This window comes from Lissotriton vulgaris, chromosome 12, assembly GCF_964263255.1.
Source record: "Lissotriton vulgaris chromosome 12, aLisVul1.2, whole genome shotgun sequence".
In the NCBI taxonomy this organism is placed as follows: domain Eukaryota; kingdom Metazoa; phylum Chordata; class Amphibia; order Caudata; family Salamandridae; genus Lissotriton; species Lissotriton vulgaris.
Window position 1 is genome coordinate 145,763,208 of NC_141700.1, and position 26,791 is coordinate 145,789,998.

The 26,791-nt window shown below is 47.1% G+C and overlaps 1 protein-coding gene across 1 annotated transcript in view; it reads left to right on the forward strand.

Annotated features, from left to right (window-relative positions):
* GLMP (glycosylated lysosomal membrane protein) overlaps positions 1–18,925 on the forward strand; it is a 98,780-nt gene extending 79,855 nt beyond the window's left edge. The window contains exon 6 of the mRNA XM_086947622.1: positions 15,164–18,925. Coding sequence (XP_086803748.1) covers positions 15,164–15,332 — 169 coding nt within the window. The 3' untranslated portion in view covers positions 15,333–18,925. The remainder of the gene's footprint in view (positions 1–15,163) is intronic.
* Positions 18,926–26,791: the final 7,866 nt, after the last annotated feature.

Genomic DNA, 26,791 nt, shown 5'->3' on the forward strand with positions numbered 1-26,791 from the left:
CTTTGCACACAGTGATCCTAAACAATAAAGGAAGGAGTGCTTACTGCGCTCTTTCTCTGCATACATAATACTGTGTTTTTGGAGCGAAACACCGTAGGCTTCCCTACCTGGTAAAAGTGCTGCAGACCGCAAGGACACCACAACACTTTGGATTCCTTCCTCGAACCGAAGGGCGGATGCTGATTGACTGCAAAACAAGGTATCACCAGGAGAAATATTGAGCGAATCATGCCAAATGTTCTTCTGGATTCAGAGGAACAATATCAATTATTTACGAATAGTTGTACAGATTGAAGGCTCCTCTAATACTCTAGGTCATCACAACAAACTTGTCACTCACAGGCTGAGGTGCTCCTCTGAGTACATTAAATGCATTGTAAAGACTAATTTGTGGTTTGGACCTCGTTGTAAATGCAAGAGTGGTAATGCATGTGTTGTACGAACATACAACCAGGTACCAACATCCACAGTCTCAGGGAAATGCACAGTCAATAAACTGGTGGAAACATCCTTACATGTTCCACTAATTCCTCTATAATCAACAAATTAAAAATGCCCAACATCTCTCAGATACATTAATGGCCGATTAGAGGGCCCATTAGGTATTGTATTCATGTCTGCTGATCTTGTCAATCAATCAATCAGGGTTGGTAAAGTGCAGCTACTAACTCATGAGGGTCTCAAGGCGCTGGTGGGGGAGGGAGAAATGCAGAAAGAACTATTGATGGACAGAATGCAGAACAATGTCATACATTCACCCCAGTACAGAGATCTGGGCCTACATCCATCGTTTTTTTGCTCACCATGCCATTCCAGTTTGGGCCCAGCCATATGCAAATCAGTCTTGACCCTGCACCCAATGGGAACAGTCCAGCCTGAACTGCCAGGTCGGGTCCTCCCTGGACTGGAAACAAGCGTCTTAGGACCGATTTGGGGGCTTCACCCCTCTTCAGCCAGGATAGCTTGATTCCAGTAGAATGGAGAGCACGGGACTCACGTCTGAGCATACCCATCCCACTCGGGGTGACAAATGGTATCGCTTTGTTTGCCCTAAGTTGGCAGGGTATGCGCAGACGTGGGTCCCTTGCTCACTTTGCCACTGTATTCAAGATAACCTGGCTGATGACTGTTATGAACCCGAAACTGGTCCCAAGATGCTTGTTTCCGGTCCAGGGAAGACATGGCTTGGCAGTTCGGGTTGGACTGTTCCCATGAGGCACTGGGTCAGACTGAATTGCCTATGGCCATGTCTGATCTGGGGTGGTTGAGTTAGCTAAAGAATGGTGATGGATTAAACCCAGATCAGTTGACTGGGGGGGTGAGTGTTTGATTTGCTCAAAGACTCCGTCCATGAACCCCTTTGGTATCGCTTTGTTTGCCCTAAGTTGGCAGGGTATGCGCAGACGTGGGTCCCTTGCTCACTTTGCCACTGGATTCAAGATAGCCTGGCTGATGAGGGTTATGAACCCGAAACCGGTCCCAGGATGCTTGTTTCCGGTCTAGGGAAGACATGGCTTGGCAGTTCGGTCTAGACTGTTCCCATGAGGCACAGGGTCAGACTGATTTGCATATGGCCATGTCTGAACTTGGGTGGTTGAGTGAGCTAAAGAATGGTGATGTATTAAACCCAGATCAGTTGACTGGGGGTGAGTGTTTGATTTGCTCAAATGCTCCGTCCATCATCCCCTTTGGTATCGCGGTGGGGGGAGGGAGGTCGGCTCCACTGAGTGCTGGGGTCTTTTGAAGAGCCAGTTCTTGAGGTCCTTCCTGAACTGGGGCAATGTGGGAGATGGCCAGAGGTGGAGGGGTAGGGAGTTCCAGGCTTTGACTGCGCAGTAAGAAAAGGACTTTCCTCCCCTTCTGGTCTTGTTGATTCGTGGAACGGTGGCCAGAGAGAGCTCGGAGGTGGCTTTTGGGTGCGTGGAAAGAGAGGCGGCTGTTGAGGTATGTGGGTCGGTGTTGTGAAGGGCCTTGAATGCGTGGGTGAGGAGTTTGAAGGTTATTCTTCTTTCGACTGGAAGTGAGTGGAGATCGTGGAGGTGCTGGGTGATATGACTGCGACGGGGAATGTTGAGGATCAGTCTGGCTCCGGTGTTCTGGACAGTCTGGAGTTTGCAAAGGAGTTTCTTGTTGATTCATCCATTGAGAGTGTTACTGTAGTGCGGTCTTTTGCTGATGAGTGCATGCATGGCAGTTTTTCTGGCTTTGGTTGGGATCTATCTGAAAGTCTTTCGAAGCAGGCTCTTATAAAAAGAAAGTGGCACAACGACCAGTGCCTAAAGACAAGATGACAATGGAGGAGTTAAAGATTAAACACCCAGAAGCAAAGATCCTATAGTTAACAGCTTGCACCCGAAGTCCTTTTACTTTCTACAGTTGAAGTTTCCTCAAAAATGTGTGAATGCTTTAAAGGAGTTATAGGTAGCAAATTTTAGCAGCTAAGCGGTTCAGGCTCACTACCGGAGGTAATCACAGCATGATTTTCAAAAAGACATAACAAAGGTCCAAAGTAATCATCCGGTACTTTATTTATTTGGTTGATTGTATTCTAAGCCATGCTTCTCTGAGGGCCTGCTGTTCAGCATACACTACAGGAATAAATCACAATTAGGTCTTCAGGGTACCTGTTGAAAATGATTTCTGAAGTGAGCAAAGAGATACTATACTCAACATGGAGCACCGCCATCAAAATGGAGCTTAAACTTGAAGTCCCAAAAAGTATGTTGGCTGGATGCAAAGTCTCCACAATTGGGCAGCCAGGCGTTACCCGAATAAGTGTGATGACAGTCTGTAGGATGTCCAAACTCTATTAAGCGGCACACACAAGGCCTGCAGATGCAAAGGACCAATATACCTACACAGACTGACATTACTTTACTTATATGATTCATGGCTATCACCAGCATCTCTAATTAACCAAAGTGCATTCAGCCAGCTGAAATATGTCACATGCTTTTAAACCCCAACTGCATGCGTTTCAGAAAAGGCTTGAAAAATGTACTGTTCTGGCTGGCTTTCAACTGAAATGCCTGTTGTTGGAAAAAGCAAGGACTAATATTGTACTGGGCCCACCATTAAAGACTGGAGTATGTCCCATGATCAGACTGTCATTCCTTTTAGCACTCTGGAGTAACCAAAAGCGGACACAGTCTTGTAAAAATAACTTCTCAATACATAAATGAGACTTGTCTCATCCCCAACTGTCTGCTTGAGTGATATTAGATTCTGTACTTCAAACAAAATTGGTCCTTGCCTTGGAAAGCATTCTGAGATCTATATACAAGTGTAAAGGAGGTGCATGCTTCTTTGGCAGTCAGTACGGGCACTTTCATATAGGTGGTGTGTGCTTTTTTTCCTGAGGCAGGTGTTTTTTCTTCACTGTACAAGTGTGAGTCCTTTTAATTCTGGAGCAGTCAGTTGTTGCTAGGAAGTAAACTGTATGGTAACTGTTATTTACTGCTGGTGGCTCAGGTTCACCAATACACATACACTCCAATTAGATAATTAAGTTACTCCCTTTAGACACTAGAGTTCCTTGCGGCAGTGTAGTCAAGTGTTCCAAGCTTACCATGAGAGGTGTTAAAGGTACAGACACTGCATGACGAAGTAAACACTCAGTTTTACTTACAAGTCAGTAAAAAGAGCATGGGAAGTTATGATACACAATAAAAATGATAGGATACTCTCCTCCTGGGGCAGAGACTAGACATTCTAATTGCTCTTGCACACTGGACTTTTATAGTATTGTCCTTATGGCCACTGTTGTTCTTCAGGGCATTGCTTAGGTTGGCTGTGTGCTTAAGTACCCATCTCCCACTTGCACCAACCAATTAGCTTAACAGGACCAAGCAGACAGAGATTCTGTAATATTAGCATTGTCAATTGTACCTGGCATTGGTCTACACCTCCAGTGAAAAACTTAGTTGGTTCCCATTGGAGATAGCAGAAACATGAACAATATTTGCAGAATTCACATCCAAGAATGTCACGAACAGAGTTGGACTGGCCTATAAGGTAGTCAGGCAGTGTCCAATGGGCTCACTGACAGGCCAGTGTTCGGGCCCGTTTTTGTCCATTTGTGGGTGTGTTTAATGGTCTTCTGAGCCGGTTTTACTGTTGATTTTCCTGATTTGTAAACGAACATTGCCTGCAATAAGGGTATATACAGGCCTATGCACACGCTATTCCTATTTCTATTTACAAAAAGTGTACAGTAAGTGCAAAGATATATTTAAGAGACATAGTACATAACATTTTTTTAGGAGCGCCTCCTAAAGAATTTTATGTACTCTCTCTTAAATATTGGTTTGCACTTACTGTACACTTATTGTAAGTAGAAATAGGAATAACGTGTCCATAGGCCTGTATATACGCTTGTTTTTCGGACCATAGGATCTATCCCGAGGGCTCAGGGTGTTTTACCTTACCTCGTGCAGCGCTTGATTGGTTCTAGTTCTAATCATGCATACTCAGGAGGGCGCCATTTCCTCACCCAGAAGAACACCCCATTGCCTGCAGTAAGCTTAAATCAATGCAGTCTCCCATAGCCTGCAAAACAATTACACATGTTTTTGCAAGTTGAAAAATGTCCCAATTTTCTCACATAGGTAATTTTTAATGATCTAATTCACTAATAGGGGCCACATTTATTTTGCTGCCCAGGGCTATTTTCTTTCTCAGTCCGGCTCTACTCTTGAATACCAACGTAGGCACTCCAGCTCTTGACTTATTCACGATTAAGACAAACTAGCATTTATTCAGCACAAAAGTTCAATCCTCCCAATCTGATAGAGACTTCTAGCCACAGATTCCATACCGTAGAATTATCCCCGGGAGTCAGACTGGATCCAGAAATTTTTCCTGAGCAGTACCCCTGCGCATCAGTAGGTGACATCATTCAGCTACACGTGGCATCTGCCTTGTCTGCCCTGGAAGTGATGTGCGCCGTGCCTGTATAGGCTCCACCCTTGCGCTGATGTCGGTTCTTTTCTTTCTGCACCAGACAGTGCACATCCGGGAAGAGTTATTCCTTAGTCCGCTTTTGATTAACTTTTTTCAACATTAAAGCAAAGGTTTTTGAGGTTTTTTCCTCCTGATTTGGCAAGAATGTCATCTAAGAAGGCCTGCTTCAAGCCCTATGGCGCCTTTCAACTCTCAATGCCGGTGACGGACCTGCACCTTGTTTGTCTCTTGTGCCTCGAGCGTGACCACGACCCTATGGTCTGCTCGGATTGTCGCGGCATGCACCTGAAGGCCTTGTGGGAGTTATCCCTCAAGCTCCTAGCGGCTTGACGTGTGATGCTGCGACAATCCAGATTCTGGTCGAGAGGAAGTTCCCGGGAGCGGTTGCAGAGTCTGAGATCATCGTCACACTCCAAGTCGACAGCCAATCTGGTAAGTTCCACCAGAAGAAGAAATTAATGCATGCTTCGACTGCACCTCATCCGTCAGCCAACAAGACGAGTGAGCATCACTCGAGGCCTGGCTTTGTGGTTGAGATGGCGCCTGGGCCGACTTAGCGCCTCCCCGAATTTCCAGGAGCTTGAGCGATCGCTGCATAACTAAAATATTTGTATATGGCAATGCACATCATATTTGGGCGAAGCGTTCCCTCCAGCGCACCTTCACGCCCAGCAGATTCGGGAGGGGCATCTACTGGATCCACACCGGCTGCTTCGGCGCCAGCCGAGCCCTGGGTTCCACAGATTGATTCGGATCGGCACCGGTCGTGCCATCTCAAACTTCCCTGTCGCCAGCCCTGAGGCCCATGCTTCCGGCATAGCTGGCGCTACCATCCCCATTGATATACTCAAAGTCGAGTGCGAACTAAGCTTTGCTATCCTGGTCGAACCCGGAGTATTATTCTTATGGACTAGGGCTCGAGGAGGGATGGCAGGAGTCGCTGGACACTGAAGAATACCAGTTTTGACACTTTCGACTGGTGTGAGGATCTAGGCGTAGACAATGGACTGAGCACTTCCCCCAAATACTGGAATGCTTTCTCCTCCTACAGTGGCTATGGAGGAGGAAGCTTTATTTACACTGGTGTTGAGGAGGGCGGCTGGGGTCCTGGGCCTCAGCTTGCCCTCTGTGGCAGTCAAGACGAATGTCTTGACCGATGTGCTGCCGCCTGGAGTGTCCCCATCAGAACCTTTGCTACCTTTTAATTAAGCGCTTACCAGTCCGGTTTGTTGGGCAGCCAGCGATTGGGTCAGTCTAAGACCGCCCAGAAGCCACAGTCTCAAATCCCTCCTTATTGGCCCTATTACCATCATGAGCACCCATGGACAGCAGGATTCGCCATCACCTGCCCCACTGGAGGTCCATAACATCGGACAGGTGGGTTTTGTAAATCATCCAGGCTACTCTCTCCTCTTCTTATCTACCCCTCCCTCCATGCCACATACTTGCTACAGGCTGACGAAGGACCACCTGTCCCTTCTGTCAGAAAGTGACAGTTCTCTCGACCAAGGGAGCAGAGAGAAGGTGCTGATGCCAGAAGTAGGTCATGGTTGCTATTCTTGCTACTTTTTGGCACCCAAGAAGTACCTAGGTTTTCGTCCTATCCTTGAATTGCGCTCCCTCAATTTATTCCTCAAGGAGAAGTTCAAAATGCTCATTATCGCTCAGGCCCGGTCTGCCCTGGACCCAGGAGACTGGATGGTAGTGTTGGATTTCCAGAACGCGTATGTTTACATCCTGTACTGTCTAACCACAAACGTTAGTCACCTGCAGTTCATGGTAGGTCACAATCACTTTTAGTTCTCTGTGCTTCCCTTTGGCCTTACCAGCACCCCTCTGATGCTCACCTAGGTGATAGCGGTGGTTGCAAATCCGCTGCAGAGATCAGACTGGCTGTTGAAGGCGGGCTTGCTCTGGGCTGTCGTCTCCCACCTCCAGACTACAGCAGACTTCCTGCATTCACTGGGGTTCACCATCAATGTGTCTAAATCAGACCCGACTCCTTCTCAGATGCTTCCTTTCATCTGAGCTGTTTTGGACATGGTGCAGTTTCGGGCCTATCCACCTGAATGGCAAGTCTAGGATATTCAGGCTATGATACCGATGTTTCAGCCTCTATCCTGCATTTCGGTGAGACTGACTTTGAGGCTGCTGGGTTTCATGGCATCCTGTATCCTGCTTTTGACACATACTTGTTGTCATATGTGGGCTCTGCAATGGAATTTGAAGTTCCAGTGAGTGCAGCATCAAAGAAATCTCTCCGACATGGTCCAGATCTCTGAGAAAATTGCAAAAGATCTGCAATGGTGGTTAACAAACCTCAATTGGGTCAGTCGCAGGCACTTTCCCTTCCCCCAGACAGATCTGACAGTAGCGACAGATGTATCACTCTTGGCATGGTGCTCCCATCTGGTAGAGGTGGAGAACAGAGGCCTTTGGTCTCCGGCGGAATCCTGACTCCACATCAACCTTTTGGAGCTCCAGGCTAGCCGGCTGGCATTGAAAGCCTTTCTACCCTCCATCAAGGGAAGACTAGTGCAGGTGTTCACGGACAGCACCACCGCCACGTGGTACTGCAACAAAAAGGCAGGGTGAGGACGTGGATACTGTATCAAGAGAGCCATGTGTCTCTGGCGGGCTTTATGAATGCCAGAGCAGACCAACTCAGCTGCAGATGCCTAGCGAATCACAAATTGCATCTCCATCTGGAGATGGTGCAATGTCTCTTTCAGCAGTGGAGAGAGCTTTGGTTTGAAATATTCGCCATCGCCGAGAATGCGAAATGTCAGCAGTTCTGCACGTTGGGGTTTCCAGCTCAGCTTTCACTCGAGATGCATTTCATCTCGAGTGGAGCTCTGGCCTCCGGTACGCCTTTCTGCCCTTACCTCTAATGCCCAACGTTCTCAAGAAGATCAGGAACAACCGGGTCCAGCTCATCCTTGTGGCTCCGGACTGGGCACGGAGAGTCTGGTATCACAAGATGTTGAGGATGGTCATCGGTCCTCCGATCAGGCTGTCCCTTCGGGAGGATCTTCTGTTGTAGCAGCAGTGGATGGTTCTAAACCTGAACCTGTCAATGCTCCGCCTTCATGTGTGGAGATTAAGCGGCGACAGTTGACCTCTTTTGTCCTTCCTCCCAAAGTCTGCATCGTTATCTTGGCAGCTAGGCTTCCCTTCACCAAGTTAGTATGTGTGGCATAGTGTACAGAAACATGCACACAAACACCATTTTGTTTAATAGGAGAGGGAACAGGAGGCTATGGGCAGACAGGGTAAGCTGGCCTCCAATAGACATGTATCACACACCAAGAAGCTACCTTGACTCAGTGTCTGATTCTTATTGACTGATGAGGCACATTATTCCAGATAACGTATGTGGTGTTGGGCATCTCAAAAAAATTTATGGACTGTCCTCACATACCACCAGGTGTAATGCCTTATCATCGGCAGTCCTCGCTCTTTAAAAACCACGTTTGATAAAGAGTGGGCCTACACCTGGAGACAGGGAGGCACTTCTATAACGAAGTGGGGGCCCGTGCTAAGAGAGTGAGTGAGTGATGTTAAAAATCAATGCAAAACACTGCTTGGAAATGTAATTGTGCAGAGTGTGCTTGATATTAAAACCAATAGTGGGGACTAGGGGGAATAGTACCCCATCCCCCTCTGTGTTGCCAACATGTTTCTGCCGTAGTGCCAGGAGGGTCCATGGCTATAATCAGGGCGTGAAAGAAAAAGGGGGCTCCTATCTTCTCTCTAAGAGACCAAGATGAATCCACCTGGTACCAGCGGGGAAGCAACGAGGATGGAGCATAGGAGCAACATGAGGGACGCGCCTTGAGGCAAGAGTGACTACAGGGGTCCCTACACTCCTCCCTTCCCATGGGACATTCCTACCCCTTTTCTGGGGTTATCTGAAATTTCATGGTAGAGTTGGACCAGAGCCAGCCTACAAAAGTGGATTCATCTTAGACTCTTGGTGACAAGATAGGAGCCCCCTTTTTCAATCATCACTTTGCCTACTTTTTACTGTCTGCCTCAAACCTCCAAGGAAGAGAAGCAACTTAACCATCTGGACCCAAAAAGAGTATTGTCGTGCTACCTTGACCGCACACGAGTTCCGGTTGGGCGACCAACTCTTCGTGGGGTATGTCGGAGCAAAGAAAGGACGGGCCATACAAAAGAGCACCATCTCGTAGTGGATCGTGCTCTGTATCAAAATTTGCTATGCACCGGCTAAGGAACAATCCCCTGAGGGTTTGCATGCTTATTCCACCAGAGTCAAAGCTGCCACCACTGCATTAGCATGCACAGTTCCAGTCCTAGACATCTGCCAAATAGCAATGATGGCTTCCCTGCACACGTTTACCAAGCATGACTGTCTGGACAGTCAGTCGGGTAAGTCACATTGTTGTACACTAGAATAAATGTCATGTACCTAGCACCCAGTATTTATTATCCTTAAACTCATATTTCTCCTGTTACAGTCTCACCGATTGACCACACGCTGTTTTCACAGCCCCTTAGGATTTTCCTCTCGGGCCGTATTTAAAGGTTGTGGTACTTAGAAGCTACCCATTTGAAGTAAGAACCAGTCTCATCTTCCTGGCATCTTGTTTTCACGCGAGATTGAGCACACAATGGTTTATAACACTCGCTATCACACATCCCAGATATATAGTGCATGTGTAACTGACATGAAACTTTCTGGTTCCTTCCATTTAATATCTAGGGTTCGCACGTCCTAACCAGCACCTTGTTCACTTCTGCTTTTCTTTATTGGCATCCTTTCTTGTTCACTGTTCGCAGCACTTTAGTATTCATATTCACCAATTTTTCGTCACTTTTATTATGTATTAGCCTAACCCCATTAGTAAGCATATGCATATACATTTCCTCTTAAATTCATTCTTGTTAATATATTGTACTGATTTCTGCAGATACCCCTGATGAAGGGCAAGATGTGACCTAAATGCATTGGGAATGTATTATTTTGATGCAGTGATACCATAATCGTGGATTTTGTGACAGCCAACAATTTCCAATCTACAAATTAAAACCATAAAGTACCAACACATTGTCTGAAGACTTTTTCATCACCAGATGTTCACGAATTGATGATTACTTTGAAAATATGTATGATATATGTTATACTCAAATTGAACATTGTATACTAGATTCTACACTCTAAGGAGTGAGTTGAGTTGTGCACCAGGTTTTTCAAATCTCTATCTGGATGTCTGTTCTACTACAGGTCTGTAGGAATTGGCATTTTGCCCGTTTAGTCCTGCAGGACATCCTCGTGTGAAATTGGTTTGGGGACTAACCTCTAGGCAGGTATTGCTTGGGTATCTGTTCAAAGGTAAGGTGTCTGCGGATAGAAGTCTCTATCAGATGAACAAGTTGCCTTATCTGTTAGAGTCTTTATCTAGATGTAGATTTCTAACTGACCAATCCATCCTCCCTACTCTCTAAACGGATTTTTAGGGACAGGGCTTTTACCTTTCAGGACCCTAGTATTCCACACCAGTGGTCAGTGTGCTTCGGGGCTCCACGCTTCTGTCGAGGAAAGTTGCAAAAAGTAACTGATGTCAGTGCGCTGGGGTAGTACCTAAATAGGCACCATGTACATCACTTCCAGAGCGGAAGACAACGCCACCGATCGGCGAGAAGGGGTACTGCTCAAGAAAAATGTCCAGATCCAGTTTGATGCCTGGGGATAATTCTAAGTTGAGGAAAATGCAGCAAGATAGTCTCTACCAGATAAGGCGTTACCGAAGGTAAGTAACTTGTTGTTCTGCTGTCATTGATAAGGACTCTGCCCATAGATGGAATGTGGGAGAGATCGGAGTGTAAAAGAAGTCTAAAGTTAATTTTATTTTGACTTTGACTCCTACTTCGAGGAAACTATTCTATTATCAAAACCTGACACCATTCCCTCTGCTATTTGCCACACAAATATTCCTTTGAATCCCTTTTTATGTGTTGCCTAGACAGTGCATGTGTGGTCTCTTCTAACCCATTTGTTCTCTAACAATGTGAGTAGAGGCCTCCATTGGTTGGCTTCCCTGTCATTTGCTTACTTCTTATTGGTCAGCTGCCTGTAGGCTTCTTTCCTCTCCTTGTGGTTTTCCCTCCTGCTAGCTTGGACACATTACTTGTATCTTTCCACTGCTCTTTATTTTAGGCAGGACTTTTTCTTTGTGCTGAAGAACTCTACCAGCTGCCTCTTTGCTAGCTGGCTTCCTCATGTAATTCTCCACACTTAGTGTGCCTCATTCCCTTCCTCCCCAACTAGTCTGTGTTGCTTTCCCCATCTCTCATTCCTCCCTCACTTGTGTTCTTGCGCCCATGCCTCATCTGTGTTGCTTCCTCCACTAAGCTACCCTCCTTGCCTCACCTGTGTTGCTTACTCCCACCTACCCTCGCTGCCTCATCTGTGTTGCTTCCCAATATCCACCCTCCCTCATCTGTGTTGCTTCCTCCCTGATTCATCTGTATTGCTTCTCCCCAAGCCTCATCTGTGTTCCTAACAAGCCTGCCTCATCTGTGTTGATTCCCTCCACCCACCCTCCCTGCCTTCCTCATGTGTTGCTTCCCCCAATCCTCGTCTGTGTTGCTTTCCTCATGACTCATCTGTGTTGCTTCAAATCACCTACACCGCCTCATGTGTGTTGCTTCCCCCGCCTTATCTGTGTTGTTTCAATTATGCCTTATTTGTGTTGGTTCATTCCTGCCTCATCTGTATTGCTTTCCCCATTCACCCACCCAGCTTGCCTCCTCTGTGTTGCTTTCCCCATCCACCAACACTCCCTACCTCATCTATATTGCTTCCACCCACCCACCGTGTTGCATATGTGTTGATTCCCTCACAAGCCTCTTAGGTGTTGCTTTCCCACACCCATCATCACTCCCAGTCTTATCTGTGTTGCTTCTACCCTCCCTCCCGGTTTTATATGTTTTGCTTCCCCTACCTACATTCCCTGTCTCATCTATGTTGCTTCCCCTAATTCCTCATCTGTTGCACCCACGTGTTGCTTCCTCCACCCACCTTGCCTCTTTTGTTTGTTCACCATGCCTCATCTGTGTTGCTCGCCCCCACCCTCATTGCCTCATCTGCTTTGCCTAACTCTTCCTTATATACCCTCCGTGTCAACTGTGTTGCTTCTCCCCACCCACCCTCCCTGCATCATCTGTTTTGCTTCTCCCCACCCACCCTACATCATGTGTTGCTTCTCCCCACTCACCCTCGATTCCATCATATGTGTTGCTTCTCCCCACCCTCCCTCCCTGTGTCATCTGTATTGCTTCTAATGCGTCATCTTTGTTGCTTCTAATGCGTTCTTTGTTGCTTCTCCCCACCCACACTCGCTGCGTCATCTGTGTTGATTCTACCCTGCTTCATCTGTGTCGCTTCTGCATTGCTTCCTCTGTTGCTTACTGCAAGCCTCATCTGTGCCCTACCCTGCCTCAACTGTGCTGCTTCCCCCATCCACCCGCCATCTCCGCCTCATATGTGTTGTTTTATCTCGCGTCATCTTTGTTGCCTCCCCACCTCATCTGTGCTTCTTCCCCACCCACCGTTTCTCATCTGTGCTGCTTCCCCACCCACCCCACCTCATCTGTACTGCTTCACCACCCACCGGCCCTCATCTGTGCTCCTTCCCCACCCGCTCCACCTCACCTGTGGTGCTTCCCCACCCACCCGGCCCTCCTCATCCACCCGGCCCTCCTCACCTGTGCTACTGCCCCACCTCACCTGTGCTGCTTCCCCGCCCACCAGCCCCACCTTATCTGTGCTGCATCCCCATCCGCCCGCCCCACTTCATCTGTGCTGCATCCCCACCCTTCCTGCCCCACCTCAGCTGTGCTGCATCCCCACCCGCCTGCCCCACCTTATCTGTGCTTCTTAGCCACCCAACCTCACTACCTTATCTGTGCAGTTTCCCCACCCCACCTCATCTGTGCAGTTTGTCCACCTGCCCACCCAACCTAATCTGTGCAGTTTGTCCACCCGCCCACCCAACCTAATCTGTGCAGTTTCCCCATCCGCCCGCCCGACTAAATCTGTGAAGTTTTCCCACCCGCCCGCCTTACCTCATCTGTGCAGTTTCCTCACCAGCCCACCCCACCTCATCTGTGCAGTTTCCCCAACCGCCCTCCCCACCCACCCGCCACACAAAATTTGTGCAGCTTCCCCACGCGCCCGCTCCACCTAATCTGTGCCGCTTCTCCCACCTGCCCGCCCCACCTCATCTGTGCCGCTTCTCCCACCTCCCCGCCCACCTCATCTATGCCGCTTCTCCCACCTCCCCGCCCACCTCATCTATGCCGCTTCTCCTACCTGTGCGCCCACCTCATCTGTGCCGCTTTTCCCACCCGCCCGCCCTACCTCATCTGTGACGCTATTCCCACCCACCCCATCTGTGCTGCTTTTCCCATCCACTCGCCCCACCTCATCTGTGCTCCTTCCCCACCCACCCGACCTCATCTGTGCTGCTTCCCCCATTCACCCCATTCTCGCGCCAGGATACTCTCAAGTAACGGAGCGCGCTACAAAATAGTTTATACATACATACATACATACATACACCCACCCACCCCACCTCATCTGTGTTGCTTCATCCACCCACCCGCCCTCCCTGCTTCTTTTGTGTTGGTTCACCCATCCACCCGCCCTCCCTCTTTTGTGTTGGTTCACCCACCCACCCTCCCTCCCCGCCTCTTTTGTGTTGGTTCACCCACGCACCCGCCCTCCCTGCCTCTTTTGTGTTGGTTCACCCACCCGCCCGCCCTGCCTCTTTTGTGTTGGTTCACCCACCCACCCGCCCGCCCTGCCTCTTTTGTGTTGCTTCACCCGCCCTCTTTGCCTCATTTGTGTTGCTTCACTCACCCACCCTCCCTGTCTATTTTGTGTTGGTTCACCCGCCCTGCCTCATTTGTGTTGCTTCATGCCTCATTTGTGTTGCTTCACCCACCCACCCGCCAGGCCCGGACTGGCCGTTGCGGGCACCGGGCAATCCCCCAGTGCGCCACAAGGGTGGGGGCCGGTTTGGGGCCCAGGAAGCCTCCCTGCTTTATCTGTTGCTTCATCCACCCTCCCTCCCTGTCTCATCTGTGTTGCTTCACCCACCCGCCCTCCCTGCTTTATCTGTTGCTTCACCCACCCGCCCTCCCTGTCTCATCTGTGTTACTTCAATCCCTGCCTCATTTGTATTGCTTCACCCACCCGGCCTCATCTGTGTTGCTTCACCCACCTGCCCTCCCTCATTTGTGTTGCTTCACCCACCCACCCGCCCTCTCTGCCTTATCTGTGTGTCTTCAATGCCTCATATGTGTTGCTTCACCCACCTGCCCTCCCTGCCTCAACTGTGTTGCTTCACCCACCCTGCCGCATCTGTTGCTTCATCCACCCTGCCTCATCTGTGTTGCTTCACCCACCTACCCTCCCTCCCTCATCTGTGTTGCTTCACCCACCCACCCGACCTCTCTCCCTTCCTCGTCTGTGTTGATTAACCCACCTGCCCTCCCCGTCTCATTCTGTGTTGCTTCACCCGCCCTCCCTCCCTGTCTCGTTCTGTTGCTTCTCCTACCAACCCGCCCTTCCTGCCTCATCTGTGTTGCTTCGCCTATTCACCCACCTCATCTGTTTTGCTTCACCCGCCCACCCTCCTGGCTTCATCTGAGTTGCTTCCCCCAACCACCCGCCGTGCCTCATCTGTTGCTTCCACCCCATCTCATTTGTGTTGATTCAAATCAGCAGTCATTTATTATTTCACTTGTTACATTTTTTATTCAGTTTCCACTCCTAATTCCGGTGGTTGAGAACAGTACTATTTAGAGCGAGCATTTCTTTAGATTTCGAAAGGAAGGTGAGTGCTCCTGATATACAGAAAGCTGAAAAGGACAGTTCATTCAGATTTTAGAAAAAACTCAGGAAAAGTTACAACATGGATTCTTTGCCACCTTTTCACTCTTAAAATAATCCTGTTTCTTCTCGGTTTCAATAAATGCACTCGAAGCTTAGAGGAAAAATGTAACAGTTGTAGTTATTTCGGTTTTGTTGAAGATTGTTCTTTATTCAGAACGCTTCTGTTCTCAGAATACAGTGGCGACATTTTTCAGTAAGTCAGATTAATATGTTGTGCTCCAACTACTGATGATGCCAAGGTTTCTAATGTGTGTGGGTTTTGCTTCTCTACAGGTCATCTTTAGTAGGCGTTGGGTCCCCACCCGAGGAGTCCTTCTCCATCTTGGTCATCTGTATCATGGCAGTCGCCCTGGGGACGCCGGTACTGCTGCTTCTGGTCGGAGGCCTTGTTGTGTTCATCTGGAAGAAAAAACAGTACTCTGACTATGAGCCAATAAACTGAGCTGGTGTGGCAGTGCATTAAAGAAAGCCAAACCCCAACACAAATAAGTCGCCCTATTAAGCAAGGGCTAGAAGTGGGTTTCAGGGGCAGGGGCCTTCATCTTGTTAGTATCCAGAAAGGTGTTCAAGGTCTCGGCAGCTGAATTTGTTGCCCTCGCCACTTCACCGGTTTCCTATTACATTGGTGTTTTACTCCTATCTTAATTTGGTTTCTCAGCTCGTTGGCTATCAATCCATAAAGTTTCTCCTCTTGTTCAAGCACAAAAGATACATGATGGATGTGCTCTGTGACAAAGCCGAAAGTTGAAATGCTTATCTTAATAAAGTGAGAGCCGGAAAATGGACATGAAAGTGTACTGTTGAGTGCCTGGCACGGAGGGTGGCGTGGCACCACCAAAGTGCTCCCATCATCAAGCCTTGGAAAAAATTGTTCTCCAGTGCTCAGTGAAAACCCTCCTTCTATAGAGTTGTGTACTTGTTTGTTAAATAACGCCTTCTTTATCAGGGGCAGGGGGAGATCTTGCGCGCGCAGCCTGCCTTAAAGTGTTTCTTCCCTCCCTGCAGAAAAGAACTCTGGATCAAAGTTCCTCGCTGCTTTATTAATACATTCATTCCTAGATCCACCAGTGGCCTTGAAGGTGTCTTGTAATGTTTGCACATGACCTGGATAAAATCCAGTGGCAATCCTCCTTGTTAGATATGTATATATTTTCAATGTATGCACATATAGGCTATTCCTATTGTTTAGAGAGACTCGGCACCAGGAGAAGCAGAAGGCCAGTATGCCTCTGCTTACCCACTTGGCTGCTGAGCACTGATTAACCCTTGTCCTGTGGGGGTCAAGGGGCAGACTGATTGGTTTTCCCTGTGAGCATAACAAGTGCATAATTTCTGCTGCATCTCATTGCCTGTTAAACATTCCCTCTTCTCTGCTCCGTGAATCAGTAAAACTGTCTGCAGCTGCATATTCCTTTGTAATGTAAACCTCCTACGTAGCAACTCCTGTTTTGTTACAAAATAAATATAGGGCAGCTTTTATTCATGCTAGTGAGAATCTTTAGTTACATATGGGAATATCGTTTTTTATAAAGTGGGTGTTATCACCCTGTGTTACGAATAATGAAACATGTTTAATAATACAGTTGTAGTGAACACTGACTTGCTGAGAGCAAGGGTTTTGGCTTCTCTCATTGTCCTGGTACGTTTTGCTTTGACACTGAAACCCCTGAATATGCACTTATTCCCCTTTGTTTTCTGTTTTGGGACAACTGTATTTATTTCACATTTTTATGGGGCTTGGCCTACGAGAAAATGGGTGAGGATGTTTCAGAAGTTAAAACAGTGCTCTTAAGTATTCATGTTCAGTACCCATGCTGAGGGTTTACAGAATCTTGACTTTCTGGAACATGCAGGGTGGTGAAGATAAGGTACCAGATTCAGGCGTGTATGCCTGAAGAGGGCACTGCCACTGCAAACGACGTGCCTCTTGCCCATTGTAAAGGCTTTCTCCCATAACAAATGGTTATCATCAGAATTAGCCTCAAAATTAGACTATTTAATGAGAAAAATGTTGTTAAACCCTTTATAGTCAGGTCATGCTGATGGTGAAATCCATGTTAATTGAGAAGCACCATACAAATATTGTCCTGGAGTGTGACTCCCAAGTACCTGCAAGTCGACAAAAGTAGCTTTGTGTTTGGTCGGCTAGCATTATCGTCCTGCTGCCTATGAGTGCAATATAATTTAGGGCCCACAATATGCAGTTCTTGAGAAGCTTGGCCTTAATATTTACTTGGGTCAAGGAAATAAAGATGACCAAGTTGGGGTATTTCAGAGGTTCACATGCTTTGAATATCCCCCCCATGTCTCCTGATGGTGCTCAATATTCTATACTCATGAATTTTAGAAGGATGCCCACATTGTATGTAGATCTTCGATCACTCTTACCTAACTGCACAAATACTGACATGGACTGTCTTGTTCTTATCTCTTTTTCAACCAATGTCCATTAAGTATCTTTTTTTTCTATTTCTGCAGCCGGCACAACCTAACCAGGCTCCTCCTTGTCTAATTCTTTTGTGCTTTTTCATGTCTGCACTGGATATCCATTGTTTTCTAGTTAAGGGAGTTGGCAAGTGTATTTTGTTAATTCTATATTACTCCTCTTCAGGCTGAATTGTTGCATGGCCTTAGAAGGATCCTGGTCTATGTGAAATTTCAAAGGGTTCTTCATTTTAGTAGGGCTGGAGCAGTATCATTAATGTGCCAATCAGTGTATAGCCAAGTGTAAAAAGATAGACATATGTAACAAATTGGGAATCGCCCGTTTAGCCACCATTTGGGAGGATGAATAATTGGTTGAGAACGGGACTGTTTGAAAGAGCTATTTAGTGAGGGTATCATGATACACATGAGCCCATTTTAAGGAGATAATTCTTAATGGTAAATCCATCAGTGAATCCAGTGCTTTTTTGGAGGCCTCACCTATGTTGGTTTTTGTGGCTAGGTAGCGGATTTATCAGAGGGAGAGTCTGAATAAGTGTAAGTAATCATTAACTGTTCATTTTATTGTTATGATAAAACATGATATCTATCAGTGGCAGTGTAGGCAACGCAGTCCACATTCCTCATGTTTTGTTTAGGATGTTTGTCATTAACATAGTGTTGACTGTTGATTTTCTTCTAAATAGAAGATATGTTTCTTAGTAGGGCTCTTTTTTGATAGGGATTTGTCTCAGGTAGGGTTTCATTATATTTCCTTAATACAGTAGAGCTTTCTTAGAAAACAAGCTGTGAATCTCATTGTGCAAAACCCCAGCTCTCTTTGTACTTGTTTGTATGTATTTAACCAATGTTTTAGATACCACCTGTCTCTGCACACCTTGTGACTTTAAATGCCTCCCTGTCTTGTTTTTGTAGCACACCCCTTGGTGTCCTGGGAAGCGGCCTGTTGTCTCTTTGCTTTAATCTCCTTTGCCTCTTTCCACACTTGTTCAGTTGAATATACCCTTTAATTTTTCAGTCCTCCCTTATTAGTACTGATCCCATTTGTATGTGTGCATTCTCTCTACATCCTATATTTGTATACATTCCTCCTCTTCTCTGTACCCAACTCTTTCGTCCCATGCCAGTTTCTCTTTGCATCACCCTCCCTGAAGCTTTGCATGCACCCCTACTCATTTTGCATGCTTCAATTTACCTACAAACTTTAGAACATGTCTTTGGGGTCTGCACATGTTTTGTGACCAGTGGGTAATACTGATCTAGTGAATTCCTTGGTAAGCACTAAATCAGTATTTCAAGAAATAAGTAAAATTGCCAAGAACTCAAAACTAAATGTTTACAGTGGTGCCTTTATGTTCTGTTCTGTAATGTTTCAGTTTGAAGGGTAACGGACAGAGGAGGCTGTACTACCAAGAATTGCTCTGTTTGCCAATCACAATGATTGTTTATATTGATTAAAAAGATTACTGATTTAAGTTAGCATTGGAAATCTTTGTATGTTACCAAAAATACAAATATCATTGGAAATCTCTTTGTATGTTACCAAAAATACAAATGAAAATAAAAACATGTGGCACACATTCAAAACAGTTATGTTGGGAGTCCATGTCTTTATGGAGAGATGCTGAATCAGTTCATGTCTCATGTTTGTCTTCACGTATGCATTAAAGAACAACAGTCCCAGGGAGTGGATTTACTGCCCATGGGGCAGGCATTAGATACAATATTTTCTAAAATGAAGACTGAGACTGAAGCATGTGTTTTATGTTTTTGTGAATGAATGCAAGTTTGAACTGTGAATTAATTCTAGATTCACATGCTACGTGCCCCCTGTCATCTCATGGTTGGGCTATGAAATTTATCTTCTTGACTTGATGAATTCAGCTTGACCACAAAACCAGAGAAGCCACACATGATACATTTTCAGGCTGCCTGTCAAGCTTGCACGCGTTCTCTTCGCACTCCCTTAAAAATCCTATAAGACAAACACAGGCATTTCATAGTGTCATTATCTGTGCTGGTACTGCATTTCAGTTGGCTTATAGGCTGAGTAGTCCACTTTGGATCAAAAGTGGAAACCTTTAATGTCGAAATAGCAGAACTAGTCTGCCCACACCTAACAAATTGATTCAGATGATGAGGAAGGTAAATGATCTGTTTGTGCCCTATACCTTATCACAGTGTGGTTGGTTGTAGACTTGGGAAATTTAGGTAAGGCTAAAATACAGTTTGCAACTGTCCGAAATAGTAAGTCATTGGACTGCATGTAGATTAAGGTGCCAGCATGGAGATACCATGCAAGAGAGAAGTCAAGGCGAATGGTATGGTATTTTCTGAATCGCTGAGAAAAAAAATAACTGTTTGCTGGAATCAGTTTTGAATTATTTTCTTGTAGTAATATTGGTTCTAAGAAGTGTCACCAAATGCTTATTATTAGTGGCAACATTTCCAAAATTGTGTTCACGTCAGGCTTGGTCACCCTTGAGGTGTGTCCAGCCTGGTAGTGCAACACGCCTCCTGCATAGCTAATTTTCCCACCTGTCATAAGGCAAGATGGGCCCAGGGCAGGGGGTGGCATCTCCCCTATCTGGGAAAGGGTGGGTTGTATATCAAAGGCGGCAGAAGTCTTTGAAGCCTCCTGCATTGATATGATGATTTACCAGCCTTCCTGGTGAAACGGTGATAACACCTCTCCCAAGAGCAGGTATCGTTCCGTCCTCTGAAAGCAGGGCTCTCATATCCTAGGGGGTCAGAAACTCATCTGTGGTGTTAGGATGGACTTAGGCCACTCATCCAACACGCTACTGGGGTGGTAGGTTTCAAGGGGTACCCTCTGAGTGCATGTATTAAAAAATCAAACATAAGGAGATGATGGACCGAGCGCTAAAACTTTTCAGACACTCTCCCCCAGTCACAGATCTGTGTTGAATCCATCATTGTTCTTTAGCTCACTACGCCCCCTCAAGTCAGACCCTGCCCTATGCAAATCAGTCTTGAACCTGTTCCTCATGGGAACAGTCCAGCCCGAACTGCCAACTCGGTAGTCCTACTTGAATGCACACTGGATTTCAATGGCTCTTTATTTACATGTTTTTGAAAAGATTGCTTTTACATACATACATACTCCCATATTATAATGCATTCCTGAGCCGGCCAGCCAAACAGACATGCACACTTACAGTGCCTACTATTCCTCCTCCCTTGCCATGGCCTTGCCCGCCCTTGCCTAGACATGCATGGCTCACAGACTCAGCCAGTCACTTAAAAAATAAAAATGATTATATAATTTTTTGGCTATCATTTTATTTTGCAACTGCTGGCTTTGAGCAGTGGGGCGACACTTCTCCGTCATTACGGAGGAGCCCCCGCTGGGTAACACACAGGCCAGCCCAGAGCACACTGTAAGCTTACAATAGGTATTTACGCCAATAGACAGCGTGGCCTCAAAATGACAAAATTATGAAGTTAAACTATTATAAAATATGCCAGATAATTTCCCTTTTCTTGCCACATACTTTAGGCTACCCTGCCACATAACTCCTGGGCCATTGCTTACACCAAACCTTTAGGAGCCTAGACTGGCATTAGCTGTACTAAAGAACTTGAAAAGAAACATGATCAAATGGAATTTATAAAGGTAGAAGTGGACGGGAAGCCCTCACTCCGACATGAAATCGGAATAAATGTCATTAATCAAGTGACATTTATATACAAGAAGCACGGCAAAAACAGTATAACACCTGTGTTTAAAATTAGCATTCCAAACCCTACATGCATGGGTAAATACAAAATGCTGCAAACATATTGCAGAATTTTAAAGTACTAAAAGCAATTGTGCACTGATGTAATAGTAAATCAGCAGTTGCCACAAGCCCAACTAATTCCCACAACTTGGTAAGGAACTGAAGCACAGTAGTGACTTGGAAACTATTTACATTTTTGCAGTGCGAATCTTTCTGGATTCACTATGCTGTGCATTATTCCGCGGTCTAGTGGTTGGGTCCGGAATCTTAGTCTTTTTTTTTCCGTAGCCCAGCTTGGCGTCTATGTCTCACCTTTTGGTGTCCTTCCTGTGACGTCACGCTTCCTGCGGAAGCTCCCACCCTTGGGCGCCATCTTCAGATTCTTTTTCTGCCGTTGGGTCTGGATCGTCACCGAGAGGTTCCAGAGATTTTTGGAGGAAAAAAAGAGGAAAAAGACTGATATCTACCGAAAAAGATTGGAGAATACATCGAGAAACAAGACCGCCGGGATGACTAAGAAGGAGGAGAACATCGGAAACTGTGACGTCAAACGGAGAATGCACACACAGGGGGCCCCCTGAGCGCAGGAATGGACAAAACACAGTTCAAATTCTGCCGCAATTGCCACCACAAATACGCGCAGAAGGACCAGCACCCGGTTTGCAACCTCTGCCTGCCAGTCGACCACAAGAACAAGGATTACAACGCCTGCTCCGTCTTTACCCCGAAGACGCTCAGGCTGAGCGAGAGACAGAGGAGAGCCAACTACAGCATACAAGACAAAGGTCAACCTCCGTTGCTTCAGGACTTAGGCTTCTCCAGTAAGGAAGATGACTACACAGTTGTAGAGACCAATAAAAAAACAACAAAGGAGGTAGGAGAGACGTCGACCCCTAAAACCCCAACAGGCACTCGAAAAACAGTCTAAGTCCACGAAAGGAGCACTAGGGCCGAAAATTTCGACAGCCGCAGCTGCCTCCAGGGACAAACAGCCCAGCAGATCCTTCGAAAAGGACTCCCAGGCGGCGAAAACACAAGAAAAGCCGCACAGGCCGCGAAGATGGAGAGGAAAAAGAGAAGGCTCGAGGCCGAAATGGATAACATCCTGCAGAGGAAAAGAGAATTCGACGAGCGGATGGAAAGGTTCACCATCCCGTCAAAGACCACTATCGTCGGGGTCGAGATTGAAGAGGAGTTTGACGCCGAAGAGCCGCCGAAAACTCCAGAGCCCCAAGAACACCAAGAGGAGTGCCTATACTATGACGAGGAAAGCGAGGAAGACCAGCACACAAGTTTGGGCTCGGCATCCTCGGTGGCGGAGGACCTGGATAGGCAGGATCTCGACGCCGAAAGCCCGGAAGAGGCTGTGGAAACGTATCCTTTGAGGCCTTTGCTGCCAGATGACATTGGTATCTACAACATGGTCATCAGGAATGCGGCGACAGCTTATGGAGTGAAACTGGAGGAAGAAAAACCAAAAGCCTGCTTCGTCTTAGAGACCCTGCTCCCCACTCAAACCAGGAGTCAATTCCTCCCCATGCTCCCAATTGTCCTGGACCAGGGCATTCAAGTAACCAGCAAGCTGCAGGTCTGTCACACCTAGGCCAGAGAAAAAGTACAACTACTCCTCTAAGAGTCCTACCTACATCCAGGGATCCTTCACGGCTGACTCCATCATTGCAGCAACAGCCAGAAAAAGGGCCAACGTGCCCAAAAAACTCCGGTCCACCACCAGACAAGGAAAGTAAGAGGATAGACCTCACTGGAAGGAAAATAGAGAGGAATGCAGCAGTCCGCTGGCGCATTGCCAACTCTAATGACCTACTCAACAGACATACGTACCAGCATTGGGAGGAGGTCGGACAGCTACTCAAACACCTCCCTGAGCAATACCAACAGAGAACAACACACCTGGTAGAGGAGGGCAAGAACATAGCAAACTCATGTCTGAAATCGGCCCTGGATGCAGCAGACACATCCAGCAGGCTAATGATGATCAGGGTCACAGAAAGAAGACACACCTGGCTGAGGATCTCAGGTTTCAAGCCGGAAGTACAGAATAACATCCTGAACACCCCCTTCAATGGAGAAACCCTGTTCGGAGCGCCAGTGGGTGAGAAACTGACGCAACTAAAAAAAGAGAATGAAAATGCAAGGTCCATGGGGGCCTTGTAATTCAGAGGAATGAGAAAGGGCACCCCGACACGGAGGCCAAACAGAAGGGGAGGAAACCAGCCGGGAACGTCACATCAGACATTCCAACAGAGATACCAGGGAAACAACCAAGCGCAGCAGGGCCAGCAGCAACAGCAAACCTGGCAATACCAGCCCAAGGCCTAGTCCTTTCGCTGGAGGGCGAATGGACGAGGACAAACAAGAAGAGGGGGCCAGCAACTCACCTTAAAGTGACTCTGCACCACCCAGCGTGCCCGCCCACCCACACAACACCTCTATGGGAGGAGCACAACAAATTAAGCAAAGAGAACTTACACATGCAAAAATCAGAGATCAACGAACATGTAACACCAGTAGGAGACAGACTAAAACACTTCTTCCAGGAGTGGAAGAAATTAACGACAGACAAATGGATACTGAACATCATACAGTTCAGATATTGCATAGAACTGGAAAAGAGGCCTCCAAAAAGAAAGGCTCACTCTGCAAAAGAACTAGCGCTACTCCTGGAGGAAGCACAAGAACTTCTCCACAAGGAGGCGCTAGAAACAGTAACATTCAAAGAAAGAAACAAGGGAGTGTACTCCAACTACTTCCTCCTCGTGCCAAAAGTGGACAAAACATTAAGACCCATCCTGGATCTACGGTCCCTAAACCAATACATAAAAACTCAAAATGACATCCCTACAAGAAGTCATCCCTCAGATAAGGGAAGGAGATTTTATATCCACCATAGACCTAAAAGATGCCTATCTACACATCCCCATGAACAGACAACACAAACATCTACTGAGATTTGTCATAAACGAAGCACACTACCATTTCACAGCCCTGGTATTCGGACTAAAATCTGCACCAAGGGTTTTCACCAAGTGCCTCGCAGCAGTACCAGCGCATCTACGGAGGGAAGGGATTCATGTATACCCCAACCTCGACGATTGGCTAATAAAAGCAAGTTCATACAAACAATGCCAAAGACATGCACAGCGAGTAACACAGACGCTGACAGAACTAGGATTCTCTATACACTGGGGGAAATCCTCCATGGAACCAGAGCAAGTGAAGATCTTCCTAGAAGCACAGATCAACACCATACAGAGCAAGGTGTTCCCTCAGCGACAAGAGAACACTTGCCCTGCTGAAGGAGACACGTCTATACCAGAATGGGCAAGCTCTGACAGTGAGAACAGCGAGCAAGATCATGGGGATGATGGCGTCCTGTATACACCTAGTCCCCAATATATGACTGCATGAGACCATTCCAGGACTGGCTCCAACAGCAATGGTCACAAGCTACAGGGAGTTTGGAAGAACTAGTGGTTGTAACGCACGCAGTGCAAGAAGAGATAGCGTGGTGGAACAAGAGGAACATAACAAAGGGAAGCCTTTAACACCACCAAACCCAACAGTGACCATCATCACAGACGCATCCCAGAGAGGATGGGGAGCACACATGAACCAGCTCAAGGTGCGGGTTCTGTGGACTCCAACAGATGCGATCCAGCACATCAACTACCTAGAACTAAAAACAGTGTTCCTTGCCCTAAAAGCCTTCCAGAAACAACTGTACAAGCAGAGAGTGTTGATACAAACAGACAACACGACAACAATGTTCTACATCAACAAACAAGGAGGAACACAGTCAGTTGCACGAGATGTGGAGATGGGCCATCCCACTAGAAATAGAGCTCCTGGCTATACACCTACCATGAAAGGACAACGTTGAGGCAGACAGGCTCAGTAGACAGACATCAGCATCCCACGAGTGGGAACTCAATACAGAGGAAGCGCAAAAGCTATTCAAAAGGTGGGGGATACCGAAAATAGACCTATTTGCAACACACCAGAATGCAAAATGCCAATACTTTGGATCCAGGCAACCAGGGGAACAGTCCCAGGGGAATACCCTATGGATAAGCTGGTCGAAAACATTTGCCTACGCTTTCCCCCCGATACCACTGATACACAGGGTACTCAACAAATGCAGAACCAGCAACATGACACTGATTCTGGTGGCACCACGGAGGGCCCAGAGAGTCCTGGTTCTCACAAATAATGGAGATGGCGCAGGGACCACCTCACAAGTTCGCAAAAAGTAAAGACTTGCTCACCGTGCAAAATGGGGAGGTACTGCACCCAAAGCCAGAGAGCCTCTGCCTGGCGGCATGGCTCCAGAAGACTTAGAGTTTACACATCTGAAACTCCCAGAGAGCACACTGCGGGTGCTAGGGGAGGCAAGAAGACCTACCACACGGAGGTGCTATGTGGCGAAATGGAAAAGATTCACACAATGGTGCATCAGGCAAAAAAACTACACAAGAAAATGACCAAGAAATCAACTGTGCTAAAATATTTAACACCTGCTTAAAGTGAACCTAAGCTCTACCTCGCTGAGAGTACACCTAGCAGCGATAGTAGCCTACACAAGAGGAGAGACGGGAAAGAGCTTCTTTACATCACAATTAGTAAAGAGATTCATGGAAGGGGCTAAAAGGATCGCCCCACCAAAGAGGATGTCATCACCGGCATGGAACCTTAATTTAGTCCTAACAGAACTTATGAAGGTGCCTTTTGACCCTATCCATAAAGCCTCACTACAAATGCTCACAATGAAGACAGTCTTTCTAGTGGCAATTACCTTGCTACGCAGGGTAAGAGAGTTGCAAGCGCTAACACTACAAGAACCCTACATCCAAAAACACTATGACAGGGTGGTAATGAGAACGGACCCACACTTTGCAAAGCAGTTATTCGTGTCCTTCGTGACCAGTTTCATGGGAAGACCAGTAACAAAGGGCACCATCGCACCAACTATACAATTCTGCCACAAGCAGGCAGGGCAAGAGCTACTAGGAGGAGCACAAGCCCACTCTACTACGAACAAGCATTAGAAATGCAATAGGTCTCGCAGCATTAGAGTTAGTGCTTTTAGAATTGTTTATGGGTTTTTTTGTAAATCTTTAGCATTTGCTGTGGTTGCGCTGAGTGAGGGTGAGTGAGGGTGAGTGAGGGTGAGGGTGAGGGTGAGGGTGAGTGAGGGTGAGGGTGAGGGTGAGTGAGGGTGAGTGTGAGTGAGGGTGAGTGAGGGTGAGTGAGTGAGGGTGAGTGAGTGAGGGTGAGTGAGTGAGGGTGAGTGAGTGAGTGAGTGAGGGTGAGTTAGGGAGAGGGGTTGAGGGTGAGTGAGAGTAGTTGAGGCTGAGTGAGGGTGAGTGAGAGTGAGGGTGAGTGAGGGGTTGAGGGTGAAGGTTTGAGGGTTGAGGGTGAGGGGTTGAGGGAGGGTGAGTGTGGGTGAGGGTGAGTGAGGGTGAGGAGTTGAGGGTGAGTGAGGGTGAGGGTGAGTGAGTGTGAGGGGTTGAGGGTGAGTGAGGGTGTGAGGGTGAGGGGTTGAGGGTGAGTGAGGGTGGAGGGTGAGGGGGTGAGGGTGGGGGGGTGAGGGTGTGAGTGTCTGATTGATTCAGATGCACCGTCCCTCACCACTCCCTTTTGTACCACTTATTTGATAACGGCAAAAGTGCCAACAATGGTCCCTTCACTACAG